General features: G+C 40.3%; 1 protein-coding gene across 1 annotated transcript; it reads left to right on the forward strand.

Moving 5' to 3' along the window:
• Positions 1–12,449: 12,449 nt before the first annotated feature.
• On the forward strand, positions 12,450–13,343 carry LOC120942841 (taste receptor type 2 member 40-like). The gene has a single exon (XM_040355767.1). The coding sequence runs from the start codon at positions 12,450–12,452 to the stop codon at positions 13,341–13,343; it is 894 nt and encodes a 297-aa protein (XP_040211701.1).
• Positions 13,344–14,203: the final 860 nt, after the last annotated feature.

Consider the following 14,203-nt stretch of genomic DNA (forward strand, 5'->3'; position numbering starts at 1 on the left):
GAACCCTACGCCTTTTTTTTTATTTTGGCGTGGGGTTCCCCTTAACCACTTAAGCCCAGGACCATTTTGCAGCTAAATGCCCAGGCCAGGTTTTGCGATTCGGCACTGCGTCGCTTTAACAGACAATTGCGCGGTCGTGCGACGTGGCTCCCAAACAAAATTGGCATCCTTTTTTCCCCACAAATAGAGCTTTCTTTTGGTGGTATTTGATCACCTCTGCGGTTTTTATTTTTTTGCGCTATAAACAAAAATAGAGCGACAATTTTGAAAAAAATTCAATATTTTTTACTTTTTGCTATAATAAATATCCCCCAAAAACATATATAATTATTTTTTTCCTCAGTTTAGGCCGATACGTATTCTTCTACCTATTTTTGGTAAAAAAAAATCGCAATAAGCGTTTATCGATTGGTTTGCGCAAAATTTATAGCGTTTACAAAATAGGGGATAGTTTTATTGCATTTTTATTAATTTTTTTTTTTTTTTACTACTATTGGCGGCGATCAGCAATTTTTTTCGTGACTGCGACATTATGGCGGACACTTCGGACAATTTTGACACATTTTTGGGACCATTGTCATTTTCACAGCAAAAAATGCATTTAAATTGCATTGTTCATTGTGAAAATGACAGTTGCAGTTTGGGAGTTAACCACAGGGGGCGCTGTAGGGTTTACTGTTCACTTAGTGTGTGTTTACAACTGTAGGGGGGTGTGGCTGTAGGACTGATGTCATCGATCGAGTCTCCCTATAAAAGGGATCACTCGATCGATACGCCGCCACAGTGAAGCACGGGGAAGCCGTGTTTACATACGTCTCTCCCCGTTCTTCAGCTCCGGGGAGCGATCACGACGGAGCGGCTATAAACGAATAGCCGCGCCGTCGTCCCGGATCGCTCCCCGAGGGAACCCGCCCGCCGCACGCAGCGGAGGGGGTCCCGATCGGACCCCCCACCCGCTAGAAGGCAAGGACGTATATATACGTCCTTCTGCCTGTCCGTGCCATTCTGCGGACGTAAATAGTCATGCGGCGGGAGTTAAGGGGTTAAAATCCATACCAGACCTGAAGGCAATTGCGCCACTTTACAGGCATACTATAGACACCCCCCCAGGTACGAAATTTAAAGGAATATATCACTTTTATTGTTTTACTTTAAGCATGATTAAAATCACTGCTCCCGAAAAAAGGTAGTTTTTAAAACTTACGTTCGGCTCGAACATTGCGCTCATCCCTACTAACACATGTCAAGGTTGTAAAATTGGGCTTAGGCATTTAGATTTGTTTTACCCTTAGGCACGAATGGGGTTAACAAATTGGACAGACCAATAGCGAATTCTAAACATGTTAATGTGAAATATTTAACACACACCAGGCAGAGTAAACAAATTAAGAATTTGCATCTCTGGATAGTTTAGGCTCACCCATAAGGAACAGAGAAAAGACCCAAGCACCACTCGTTGTTGTAGCGACTCAACTGAGTGGAGATCTTTCCGAAAAGGCGTTCAACAACATGCAGTGGTCTCTAGGGATTTTTATTTTTCCTATCATCTTGGATGCACCAGGGATCATCCTAAACATCTTAATTTTGACTATTTATCTCAGAGGTTGGTACAAAGAAAAAATTTCTACGGCTTGTGATCTGATCCTGTCTGCTATGACATTTACTAATATGATTTTCCAGTGCATAACAATTGCTAATAGTCTCACATTTTATGTGCACTCAAAAACGATGATCCCGAAAGGGTTATATTTATATGATTTTCTAATATTTTTCTTTCTCATGGGCTCAAGCTTTTGGCAAACCGCTCTCCTCTCAACCTATTACTGTGCAAAACTATTCAACTTTCCCCACCATTTATTCCAGTGGATGAAAAAGATCATATCAACTTCTACAAATCTGCTTTTGTGGGTGTCTGCGGTTTTTTGTTTTTTAATAAGCCTTCCTTTTATTTGGACCATTCATTTTGACAGTCTGGTAAATGTGACAGAACCTGTAAAAAGCATGGGTTATATTGTTGGTTTTAGTGGCCTCTTTAATCTCTTGAACGTGGTGTTTGGTTGCTGTTTGCCCTTTACTGTGACTTTCACCTGTATCACACTCAACGTAGGATCACTTCTGAAACACGCCTGGAATATAAGGAGGAATTCTCTCCAGCTCAGATCCCCTCCACAGATTGGTGGTCTAGTGCGGGCAGCCAGTACCATGGTGCTTTGCGCATTGCTGGATTTATTTTGCTGTGTGGATATTGTTAATCACGTTTTAGTAAATCTTAACGTTGGAGATGTGGCAAAAACAACTAAGTGGGCACTTATAGCATTATATCCTACAGCGCGTTCCATTGTTCTAATATTTGGAAACCCTCAGCTAAAAAAACAGCTGGGTGACATGTGTTGGCTTCCACTTGTGCTGGTGAAAGCCTGAAAAATACATTTACAGCACACACTGGCATTATTCTGATGGCTACCCCCGTCTTTTGTAGTGAGGGGACTTGCACATTAGAAACCCCCCTTTTTTAAGCTGCATGGCCACATTTTGAAGGCCAGGAAGTGCATTATCGGTTGCTAATTGTATCGGTTGCTAGTTGCTAATTGTAATGGTGGTGAAAAGGGTGCATCTATTTCCTGGGTCTATGAAATGTGAATGTGTTTGGTTCCCTTCAAACTCGTGCTGACCCCCAACACAAAACTCTTTCCTAATTTGAATACTGAATTTACCAAGCTTATGCCGCGTACACAAGATCGGTCAAACCGATGAGAACGGTCTGATGGACCGTTTTCATTGAACCCAACTGACTGTGTGTAGGCCCCATCGGTTATTTATCCATAGGTTAAAAAAAAGCAATCTTGTTTTAAATTTAACCGATGGATACCTAACCGATAGAAAAAAACTATTGTTTGTAGGCACGTCCATCGGTTAAAAATCCATGCATGCTCAGAATCAAGTCGACGCATGCTTGGAAGCATTGAACTTCATTTTTTTCAGCACGTCGTTGTGTTTTACGTCACCGCGTTCTGACACGATCGGTTTTTTAACTGATGGTGTGTAGGCATGACTGACCATCAGTCAGCTTCATCGGTTAACCGATAAAAACGGTCCATCAGACCATTTTCATCGGATGGACCGATCGTGTGTACAGGGCATAAGATAGCATATTTGTTCTGGATACATCTCTGTATATACTGTATATATACAGTAAATACAATATATATATATATATATATATATATATATATATATATATATATATATATATATATATAAAAGACATGTGCACACTGAAATATTTTGTTTCGGAATTTCGTTTTCGTCCGAAAAATTTATTTATTTAGTTACTCCCGAAATTAGATTGTATTTATTTTGTTTCGTTAAAAAATACATTCGTCTGAAAATCCGAATGAATTAAGGTCGAATCTGTCATTGAAGGCTTATGGTGTCTGTTGAATGTTCTAAGAAGATTTGAAGGAGCAGCTAAACTGTACGACGCCGCGATCGTACATTTCCGGTCGAATGTTTCACCTACAAGCTATAGTAGAATTCTAATGTTGTATGACACTAGTAATAATTATATTTATAAATTATTATTATTACTAGTCAACCAACATTCAAATTCTTCCACAGCCTATGGGCGGAACATTTGACCGGAAATGTACGATTGCGGCATCGTACAGTTTAGCTGCTTGTCGAATCTTCTTAGAACTTCAATGACAGATTTGACGTTTGTATGTTTTTCGCTGCTTTGTCGAATCTTCGTCGTTCATGTCGAATGGTCTACCCCAACACTGTCTCTATAATGTCGAATCTTTTCTCTCTATGTTGAATAATCTTGGACTAATAGAGTTAGGTTAGACACATTCGACCGCAGCTTCGATAGACACAGATTGCTATTGTCACCGTCATGTCGAATCTCCTATTTATATCGAACTGTTGTAGCAACGAAAACGAAAATAAAGCATTTTTTTATGTCGGATCTTTCAGATTTCAGATTCTGCGCGTTTGTTTTCATTTTTTTAAATGATAATGAAAATACCTGAAATCCAGACGAAAATGCATTCGGACGAAAACGAATGCACATGTCTAATATATATATATATATATATATATATATATAGCGAGAAAAAGAGAGAGAAATCAATCCTATTCACTGCAACACAGATCAAGCGCACTTTGTAAAATCAACATCCAATTTTCTGTTTTACATTGTAACATAAACCCTCCAGGATTTGAATGTGGTGACACAAATGATTTGAATCTGAGATACACAATTTGTTTGGAAATGCCATGACAGGTCAAAGCAAAGTCACAAACCTTGATACTATGATACTATGATCAGTACAATATTTAATTACAATAGGAGACTTTAATTTAGGTTAACAGCATCTTTATTTAATTCTTCTAAATTTCTGTAATAAGTCAATATACTGTAAATTACATCACTGGTCAGTTGTATAAAACTCCAGCTTCCACTGATCTAAAGTTAAAGCAATAGAAAGTATTTTTGTTAAGGGTATTTTTTTTCTCTTTTCACTTTCATTATGTTTATTGATGTTTGATAATTGAGAAACTTTAATTTTAATAACAGTATAGGTTATAAATGGAACAAATCAATTAGGATGACTTGGTAAAAAGTTTTTTTTTTTTTTTTTTTTACATTGCCATACAACAAATCAATGTGTTGACAACCATAAACAAAGATAAACAAAATCAAAGATAATTATCAAGTATGACTAAATTTCAAAGCACAGCAAATATCATTTTGTTTTGTATCATATCATAGTGATACATTGCCTCAGCAATTTTAGAATATTATTATTTGTTATTGTTATTATTTGTGAAATATTCTTTAGGCCTTTTAGAAATGAGAAACATTTGATTTCCTGTCAAATTAATGTATGCCTTGTTCAAGCAAAAATAATACAGTGTATAATGTTGATTTTGATTGTACATCTTTACATTTGATTAGAATAATTCATGTAAAACCAGTTCAGAGAAAACTAGTTTAGAGTAGCTAGAGGTACAACTGATAAAAGGGAGAGGCAGGGCTCAATATGCATTTTTATAATTCTAGTTGTTTTTTTTTTGTTTGTTTTTTTAGCTTGTCCTCTATTGTGTTTTTCTCCCTGGGCAAAGCTGCATCTTAAGCCAGTGTGAAATCTTTCCTGAACTTGTCATGGGGTTTGTTTGCATTGACTTTTTTTGTTGTTAAATTGCTGCCCATGTTAAAGGCAATATTAACCAAAGATTAATAAAAAAAAATTCTAGTTAAAGTATAGTTGACGTCCTAAGCACAGATTTTTTTTTTTTTTTTACCATCTTTTATTTTTATATTCTAAGATATTTTATTTTCTACTTGTACAATATGATAAACTTTTGTCTTCCAGACAAACAGAGGGGAGAGGCAGGGCTTGTTATGGGGTTATGGTGGGCATTTGCATTCACTTTTTTATTTATTTTTATTTGCTGTTTTGACAATACTAAAAAAAAAAGATTCATAAAATCAATGCTAGTTAATGTACGAATGATTTGTCTTAAGCACATAAAAAATATACATCTTTTTTTTACCATCTTTATATTTTTGTCCCCACAATCCTAGGATATTTAGATTTTATTTTGTATTTGTACAATATGATAACCTTTTGTTTTCCTGTCAAATTCGTTTATGCTTAATAGTAATTCATGTATTTACTAGACATGTGCACACTGAAATATTTTGTTTCGTAATTTTGTTTTCGTCCGAAAAATACATTTATTTAGTTACTCCCGAAATTCGTTTTTATTTATTTCGTTTTTCGTAAAAAAAAATGCATTCGTCCAAAAATACAAATTAAGGTCGAATCTGTCATTGAAGGCTTATGGTGTCTGTCGAATGTTCTAAGAAGAAGAAGAAAAAAAAAATTCGACAGAATCTTTAAAAAAAAATAAAAAAAATTGACTCTTCATGTCTCTCTATGTCGAATCTTCATGTCTCTCTACTTCGAATCTTTTCTATCTATGTCAAATCTTTTCTCTCTATAATGTCAAATCTTTTCTCTCTATGTCGAATCTTTTCTCTTTATGTAGAATAATATTGGACTAATAGAGCTAAGGTTAGGCACAATTAAGGTTGAATCTGTCATTGAAGGCTTATGGTGTCTGTCGAATGTTCTAAGAAGAAAAAAAAGGAAAAAAAGATTAGACAGAATCATTAAAAAAAAAAAAAAAAAAGAAATTTGACTCTTCATTAGGGTTGAGCGAACCCGAACTGTAAAGTTCGGGTTCGGTATGGACTTTGGGTTTTTCCCGGACCCGAATAGTTGGAAAAAGTTCGGGTTCGGGTTCGGGGTTCGGGTATATTTGGCGCGCGGCACGGCAGCCAATCGCCTTTCTTTTTACAACTGTGACTGTAATCTGATCACAGCCATGCCTACTTATGGCATGGCTGTGATTGGCCAGTGCAGCATGTGACCCATCATGTGACGTGCTTCTATATTAGATACAGGCACACAGCACAGATCGTCACTCTGCTTTACTCTAGATAGGGAAAGGCTGGTGGAATTTGCTGCTTAGGGAAAGTTAGGTGATCTGGCTATATTCTACTTATGTGAGGGCAAGGTTCCTGATTGTTCTTTAGGGAGAGTGTTAGGTGTGTGCTGTGATTAATTACTGCTCCAGAAATTTCAAGAGGGAACACTTTATTCATTTGAGATCTGCATCATCTTATCGTATCTGGCTGCTTCAGTTATGTGAGGGGATGGTTGCTTGCTGCTGATTCTCATAGGGACAGTTGTAGGTCTTAGTTTGTTTCTTAAATATCAAGAAGCACTGTATTCCTCTGACATCTGCTGTGCTGCTATATACTTCAGGCATTTGCTTCATCTATAGTGGCTGTTTGCAATCTATAGCTAACTGGCTGCATATTACAATAACACCAGACCTGCCACAGCAACTGTTCACCTGTCATATACTGAGTTTCTGTCAAGTAACAGTTCCATACTCAGTGAGATTTTTCAGGAAAAAAAAAATATTTCTGTGTTGTGGGGGCAGTCATTACTGTATAGGTGACTGTTCACCTGTCATATACTGAGTTTCTGTCAAGTAACAGTTCCATACTCCGTGAGATTTTTCAGAAAAATAAAATAATTTCTGTGGGGGGGGGGGGGCAGTCATTACTGTATAGGTGACTGTTCACCTGTCATATACTGAGTTTCTGTCAAGTAACAGTTCCATACTCCGTGAGATTTTTCAGAAAAATAAAATAATTTCTGTGGGGGGGGGGGGGGCAGTCATTACTGTATAGGTGACTGTTCACCTGTCATATACTGAGTTTCTGTCAAGTACATAGTCAGGCAGGCACAGGTTTCTGAACTATTTTTTCTATAGGGGCACCAGCACTCTATAGGTGACTGTATATTTAAAACAGCACTGCACCTGTCCCCTGTGATATACTGTCTGTGCAGTACATTGTTTAGTGCTGGCTTCCTGCTTCTTGCTATAGGTGGAGAAATATATAGTTGAATCTCTACCTATTTCACCAGCTTACATTTTTGTGTATTTAAAATTTCTCAAAATTAGGGCAAGACCCTAAATTTGAGAAATATGAGGAAACCGTCAAATAAGGGACGTGGACGCGGGCGTGGTGCTGCTGGTGGAGCTCCTGTTAGAGGGAGAGGACGTGATCGATCTGTGCCAGCTACAAGCACAAGTGAAACACCTTTCTCAGGTGCGAGTAGCCGACAGAGCCTGCAGCGGTATTTGGTGGGGCCTAATCCAGCTCTACGAATGTTGAGGCCAGGAGCAGAGCAGGCGGTAGTAGATTGGGTTGCTGACAGTGCCTCCAGTTCCTTCACATTGTTTTCCAACCAGTCTTGTGCTGAAAGCTCAGAGTTGGCGCCTGCAGCCGATGTCCACCATCAGTCTTTCACCTCACCCCCTTGGAAATCAGCCAAGCAGTCTGAGCCCCAAAGCATGCAGCAGTCTCTTCTTCTTTTTGATGAGTCTGTTAGCATGTGTTCCCAGGGCCATCCACCTAGCCCAGGCACAGAAGGGGAAGAGATTGAGTGCACTGATGCCCAACCACTTCTATTTCAGGATGAGTTCATGGGGGGACCATCACAGCACGTCTTGCATGATGATGATGATGAAACACAGTTGCCAACTGCTGGTGCTTTTGCAATTGTGCAGAGCGACAAGGAGGGCAGTGGTGAAGACTGGGTGGAAGATGATGTGCAGGACGATGAGGTCCTCGACCCGACATGGACGCTTTCCCAGACATGTTCATTCCCCGACTTGTTCATTCCCCGACTTAGTTGGGTTAGGCGGTACACTTTGGTGGGGGTGGGTCAGCCATGCCCTGTGACCTTTGACCTCTGGGAACCCGCCTTCTGACCTTTGACCTTTGGGGGAGGTCCCTGTTCAAATTCCTGAGTCCTAGCCATATTCTTCAATGGGAAACGCTAACCCTAACCCCCTAACCCCTAACCCTAAACCCTAACCCTACCCCAACCCTAACCCCTAACCCGAGTCCGCCTCGTGTGGAAGGGGCCTGAATCGACAGGATAAAAAATAAAAAAATATATAAAATTTGAAGTTACAGAGTTAAATTCATATTAATTTTATTTTCTTATTGTTATCAAATAAACCTGATAAAGTTACAGACAATCTCCCCAAAAAAAAAAATAGACGATCAACTGTAATAAAACTGGATAGTTGCATTAACTTTAAATTCTACATTTCTAGAAGTATAAAATCTCAAAACGAAAACATTTCTTAATAGAGATGTTTGTTCTAATTGTTTAAACTAAGCCATAGGACAAAACATTGTATCTATACAAATCTTCTCTGCTTAGAATGGAAATGACCAGTGATCTTAGGCAAATGTCCCGGCTTTGTGTTACATTGTGTGACAGCAGAATCACCGCTGATTTTACAAACAAATGTGTCCAGATATATGTTTACAGAACACTGTGCAGAATGACAACGCAATTCCACATTAGAAATAGATATATAAATCCTGCGCTTAGGACCAAATGTGTACGCCAAAGGCTGCTGCCCCCCCTAAAAACAATCCCCCTAGGAGGATGGTAAAAAGTGAAAAAAGTGTGGAAAGGGGGTAGTAGCGCTGCCTAACCCATCTGTGCCCCTAAAAGTGGGTGGGGGAATGGGACTCCTAGTAGAGCGTCCTATAGTGAACTATTAGGCCCCGTACACACGACCGAGTTTCTCGGTAGAATTCAGCCAGAAACTCGATCGGAGCCGTATTCTGACGAGAAACCCGGTCGTGTGTACACTTTTGGCCGAGGAAGTCGACGAGGAACTCGTCGAGCCAAGTAGAGAACATGTTCTCTATTTCCTCGTTAGTCAATGGGGAAACTTGGCTCGCCGAGATCCTCGGCGGCTTCACAAGGAACTCGACGAGCAAAACGATGTGTTTTGCCCGTCGAGTTTCTCGGACATGTGTACGGGGCCTTAGTAGGTGAACTAATACAATATACAATGTGCAGTAAATACCATAAATAAATATTGTTATGATAATAAGATATATGGGCCAGATTCACAAAAGAGATACGACGAAGTATCTCAGATACTCCGTCGTATCTCTCAGAGTATCTATGCGACTGATTCATAGAATCAGTTACACATAGATAGCCCTAAGATCCGACAGGTGTAATTGTTTTACACTGTCGGATCCTAGGATGCAATACCTCGGCCGCCACTGGGGGGAGTTCGCGTCGTAAACCAGCGTCGGGTATGCAAATCAGGACTTACGGTGATCCACGACGGTTTTTTTCGCGTTCGCTACGTCGCTGCTAGTCTAGTTTCCCGTTGCAAAGTTAGTCATCGTTTTTGGTGCCCTAATTTTACACAGCACACGTATGTGCTGTATAAAGTATGGCCGTCGTTCCCGCGTCGGAATTTAAAAATTTTCCCTTCTTGCGTAAGACGTCCGGGAATACGGAAGTACGCTATGCACGTCGGCGTTCGAAAAAATTACGTCACTTCGCGCAAAGCACAGCGGGAAATTCAAAAGGGAGCATGCGCAGTAGGTCCGGCGCGGGAGCGTGCCTAATTTAAATGGCACACGCCCCTTTGAATTACGCGGGCTTACGCCGGAGGCCGCCGGCGTAGGTTTTCATTGCAAGTGCTTTGTGAATCAGGCACTTGCGATTGAAACTTGCGGCGGTGTAACGTATCTACGTGTAACGTATCTACGATAACAACACACTTCCAATAACCATATTATAGTGACAACAACGCTGTATCCTGGCCTAGGCCAACAAGGCCCAGGCCTAGGGCAGCACTTTGCAGGCGGGCAGCACGGAAAGGGTCCCCGCCGGCTTGCGCTACACTGTTAGTGTACCACCAGTCTTATGGGGCAAACTGGGCTGAGAGACAAAAATAGTCTGGGGCCCCCATAGAGCGGCCGCTTCTGAAATGCGGACGGCCGGCATTCCGCAACTGTGGGCGGGGGGGGGCGCTGCTTATAATCTTGATTGCCATATCATCCTGGACCACAAACCTTCCTCACTGTGCTATATGTCTTCTGCTGCACCATTGGCATGGTCATATCTTCTTAGTCCTCTCCATAAAAGTATCAGAAATGTGTGCTTAAAGTAGAACTATAGGCAACACTTTTTTTTACGGGAGGGTTATTTTTTAGTAAATCCCTGTGCAATTGCAGAGATTTCCCTTCACTTCCTGCCCTATAGCCAAACAGGAAGTGAGAGGAAATCTATGCAAATTAAGGGAATTCATTGCCCCCCATAGGGCCTCAGAACCGCAGGGTGGGTCTTAAACAGCAAGGGGTGTATCCTTGACAGCAAGGGGTGGGTCATTTTTAAATTAGGGGGTGCACGAGTTTAGTGAGGCCTAGGGCAGCACAAAACCTAAATACACTACTGAGTGACAAAGAACCTTATTGACCATAGGTAAAATGTAGCACACCCAGTGCAATGAAATACACCCTATATCAACATAGAGAAAAAACATGCTCAGATCCCTGTTCTGGCTCTCTGTGGAGCGATCGCGGGTGTCTAGCGGTCATCGTGGCCGCTGGCCATGTATATTGAGTTCGGCATTAAGTCTGCGCACCCCCTATCGCTCTAAAAGCGGCCGACGTACACCTACGACGGTTCATGCAGCCCTGCCAACCTGTCGCAGTATAATGGCGATGGCTGGTCGGCAAGTCGCTTATCGCAATAGTACACAATTAAAGGCATGTAACAAAGCATTTTGTGGTGTACAACTGCCACGTGATCTGCTGTCATTGGGCACAGCAATCACATGGTACCAGCAGCAGGCCGGTATCATGATCTGTCATTGGCCCTGTCCATGTCTGTTGTCCTTCTTAGCTTTCTCTCACAGGTGGGTTAACCCTTTTGGTTGTAAGTACCCATAGTCAGGGTTGGAGGTTCTTTCATACCCAATATCTTTTTGAGTCTCCAAATTGTGGGTCCCAAATGAGGATTTGCCGATCCTGAGAGCACTGTAACCACCAAACCCTGAACCCTGCATGGGTGAGAATCCCTTTTTACTCCAACTGCTTTTATCATTCTCCTTAAGGGGACCATATCCCAAATAAAAGAGACACATACCTTTCATCCAGGACCCATCCCTGGCATCCTGTACAATACACACATGCACAGCAACTTATTTTATTATAAGTCTTTTTATAATTTAAATGTGTAAACAGGAAAAAAATTTATAAAATAAACATACCAATTTGTGTCTAAAGCCTCGTACACACGATCAGTCCATCCGATGACAACAGTCCGAAGGACCGTTGTCATTGGTTAACAGATGAAGCTGACTGATGGTTCGTCGTGCGTACACACCATCAGTTAAAAAAACAATCGTGTCAGAACGCGGTGACGTAAAACACAACGACGTGCTGAAAAACGAAGTTCAATGCTTCCAAGCATGTGTCGACTTGATTCTGAGCATGCGCAGGTTTTTAACCGATGCTTTTGCATACTAACGATCGGTTTTGACCTATCGGTTAGGCGTCCATCGGTTAAATTTTAAAGCAAGTTCTAATTTTTTTGACCGAAGGTTAAATAACCTATGGGGCCCACACACGATCGGTTTGGACTGATGAAATGGTCCTTCAGACCATTCTCCTCTGGTGATCCTATCGTGTGTACGCGGCCTTAGATTTGTCTATGTCACACGCAACATTACATTCAGTTTGCATGTTCTATATGAATTTAGCCATTGGATCTCTGAACGTCAGCAATCACATTTTGCATGTATTCAAATTCAGCCCCCTGAAATCATTAGAATGTGAATTCTAGAAGTGGAATTTACATGGTCACTGGGAAGAAGAGATACGTGGATCCCTGCTTCTTACAGAGGTGAACCTTTGACAAGAAAGAGACTTCACCAGAAGACATCGGATTCTCAGTTCCCTCTGTCTTTCAGAGAACATCCTCCTGAGCCAGCCATTCCCGAGAGAAAAGTCTTTGTTCCTTCTGAAGATGATTAGCTCTACCACAGTGATCTGTCTCGGTGTCTTGGCCATTGAGGCCATTGCTGGATTGTGTTCTGACATTTTTATTATAACTTCACTTATTCTCTCTGGTTACAAAGAGAAATATTTTGCACCCTACACCAGCATTCTGATTGCTCTCTGTGTCTCCAATGTTGGCTACACCATATTGATGTTTGCAAACAATCTAATAAGCTTTGTCTTCCCAACAATATTTAGTGATCCCTACATCACATACTTTGTCAACTATATGACCGTATTCAGCATTATCTCCAGCTCATGGCTGACTAGTACTCTGTGCTTCTTCTATTTTATAAAAATTGTACAGTTTAAGCCTGGATTCCTCGCTTGGGTGAAGATGAAAATAGAAACAATAGTACCTTGGATGATACTGACGGTGGAACTCTTCTCTCTGTTTGGGAGTTTCCTGGCCTTGCTTGTCAACAATCGAGAATCAGCTACAAATTCAACTATAAGTATGACTGAGGTGACCCCAAAGCAATTGCAGCTAAACCTGGAATTTGTGATTTTAGTCATCATAGTAATTTCTTTGCCTATCTCAATTTCAATTTCATCTATGGTTTTCAGTTCTTGGTTTTTGAAGCGACACAGGGATCATATTAAGAGGAATTTGGGAGAATCTCATGGTGGTTTGAAAGAATATCAGAGTGCTGTTCAGACCATGTTCTGTCTTATATTTTTCTATGCATTACTATACCTTGTTACACTTATGTTGGTGGTACCAATATTTGACAGTCAGAGTTGGGGGTACTGGATGTGTGACATGGTTCTCTTTTCTTTTGCTCTGGTTCAGTCCAGTCTTCTAATCGCTGGTAACCCCAAACTCAAAGAAGCCTGGAAACAAAAGTTCACATGTGCATAAACTCTTCAAACAATCACGTGGTTTTATTAAATGTGTCATGAAATCTTACAAACGACTGTTTTTATGTATATAATGCAATTTAATTTAACAAATGTACCTTCCTGAAATCCACAGAATGTTTTAGTTATAGTCTTATTATGAACACCCAGTGCATAAAGTGCTGTAGTTTATGTTCAGTATGGGAACATTAATTGGACTTAAAGCGGAGGTTCACCCCGACTTCCGGGTTCTCACTCCTGGGGCGTTCCTATGAAGAGGCGTAGTGTCATCTGGGACTTAGCCCAGATGATTGACGTGCGGATAAGGCGCGTCACACAAGTTTTGATGAATTCAGGATTATTGGGCATTCCGATATGTCCGCCCACACATTTATATTAATCATGATTAATGTTGTATGTTGGATTTTGTATAGACTTGTTTGGTGCTCACTTGATTGATGTATCTGACCAAATTAATTATTAATCGCTTTCTGTATGCTGGATAACTTAAATAAAGAAATTATAAAAAAAAAAAAAGATCCTTGCGCACTCCCTTTTGACAAAAATCATGACGTTCGGTTGTCTAACAATCATACCATGTGTACGAGGATTTATACTTAGGTGACCATGACTTCTCTTGGGCAGAAATCTACCCCAAAGCACAACAAATCAGACATTAGAAAAGAAAACAGAACAAAACAATAAGAAAAAATCACTGTTGATTGTAAAACTTCTTATGTACTGTGCCTTTAAATCAACAATTCCAAAAAAATTGCAAACACAGCAATGTGCAAACATGTGAATAAATAAATATTTTATCAATAAATAAATTCCATCACTGTTTGTAACGGAATGGCCCGTGATACCCAGAGACTTTTGAAG

Source organism: Rana temporaria, chromosome 6 (assembly GCF_905171775.1).
Source record: "Rana temporaria chromosome 6, aRanTem1.1, whole genome shotgun sequence".
NCBI classification, from domain to species: Eukaryota; Metazoa; Chordata; class Amphibia; order Anura; family Ranidae; genus Rana; species Rana temporaria.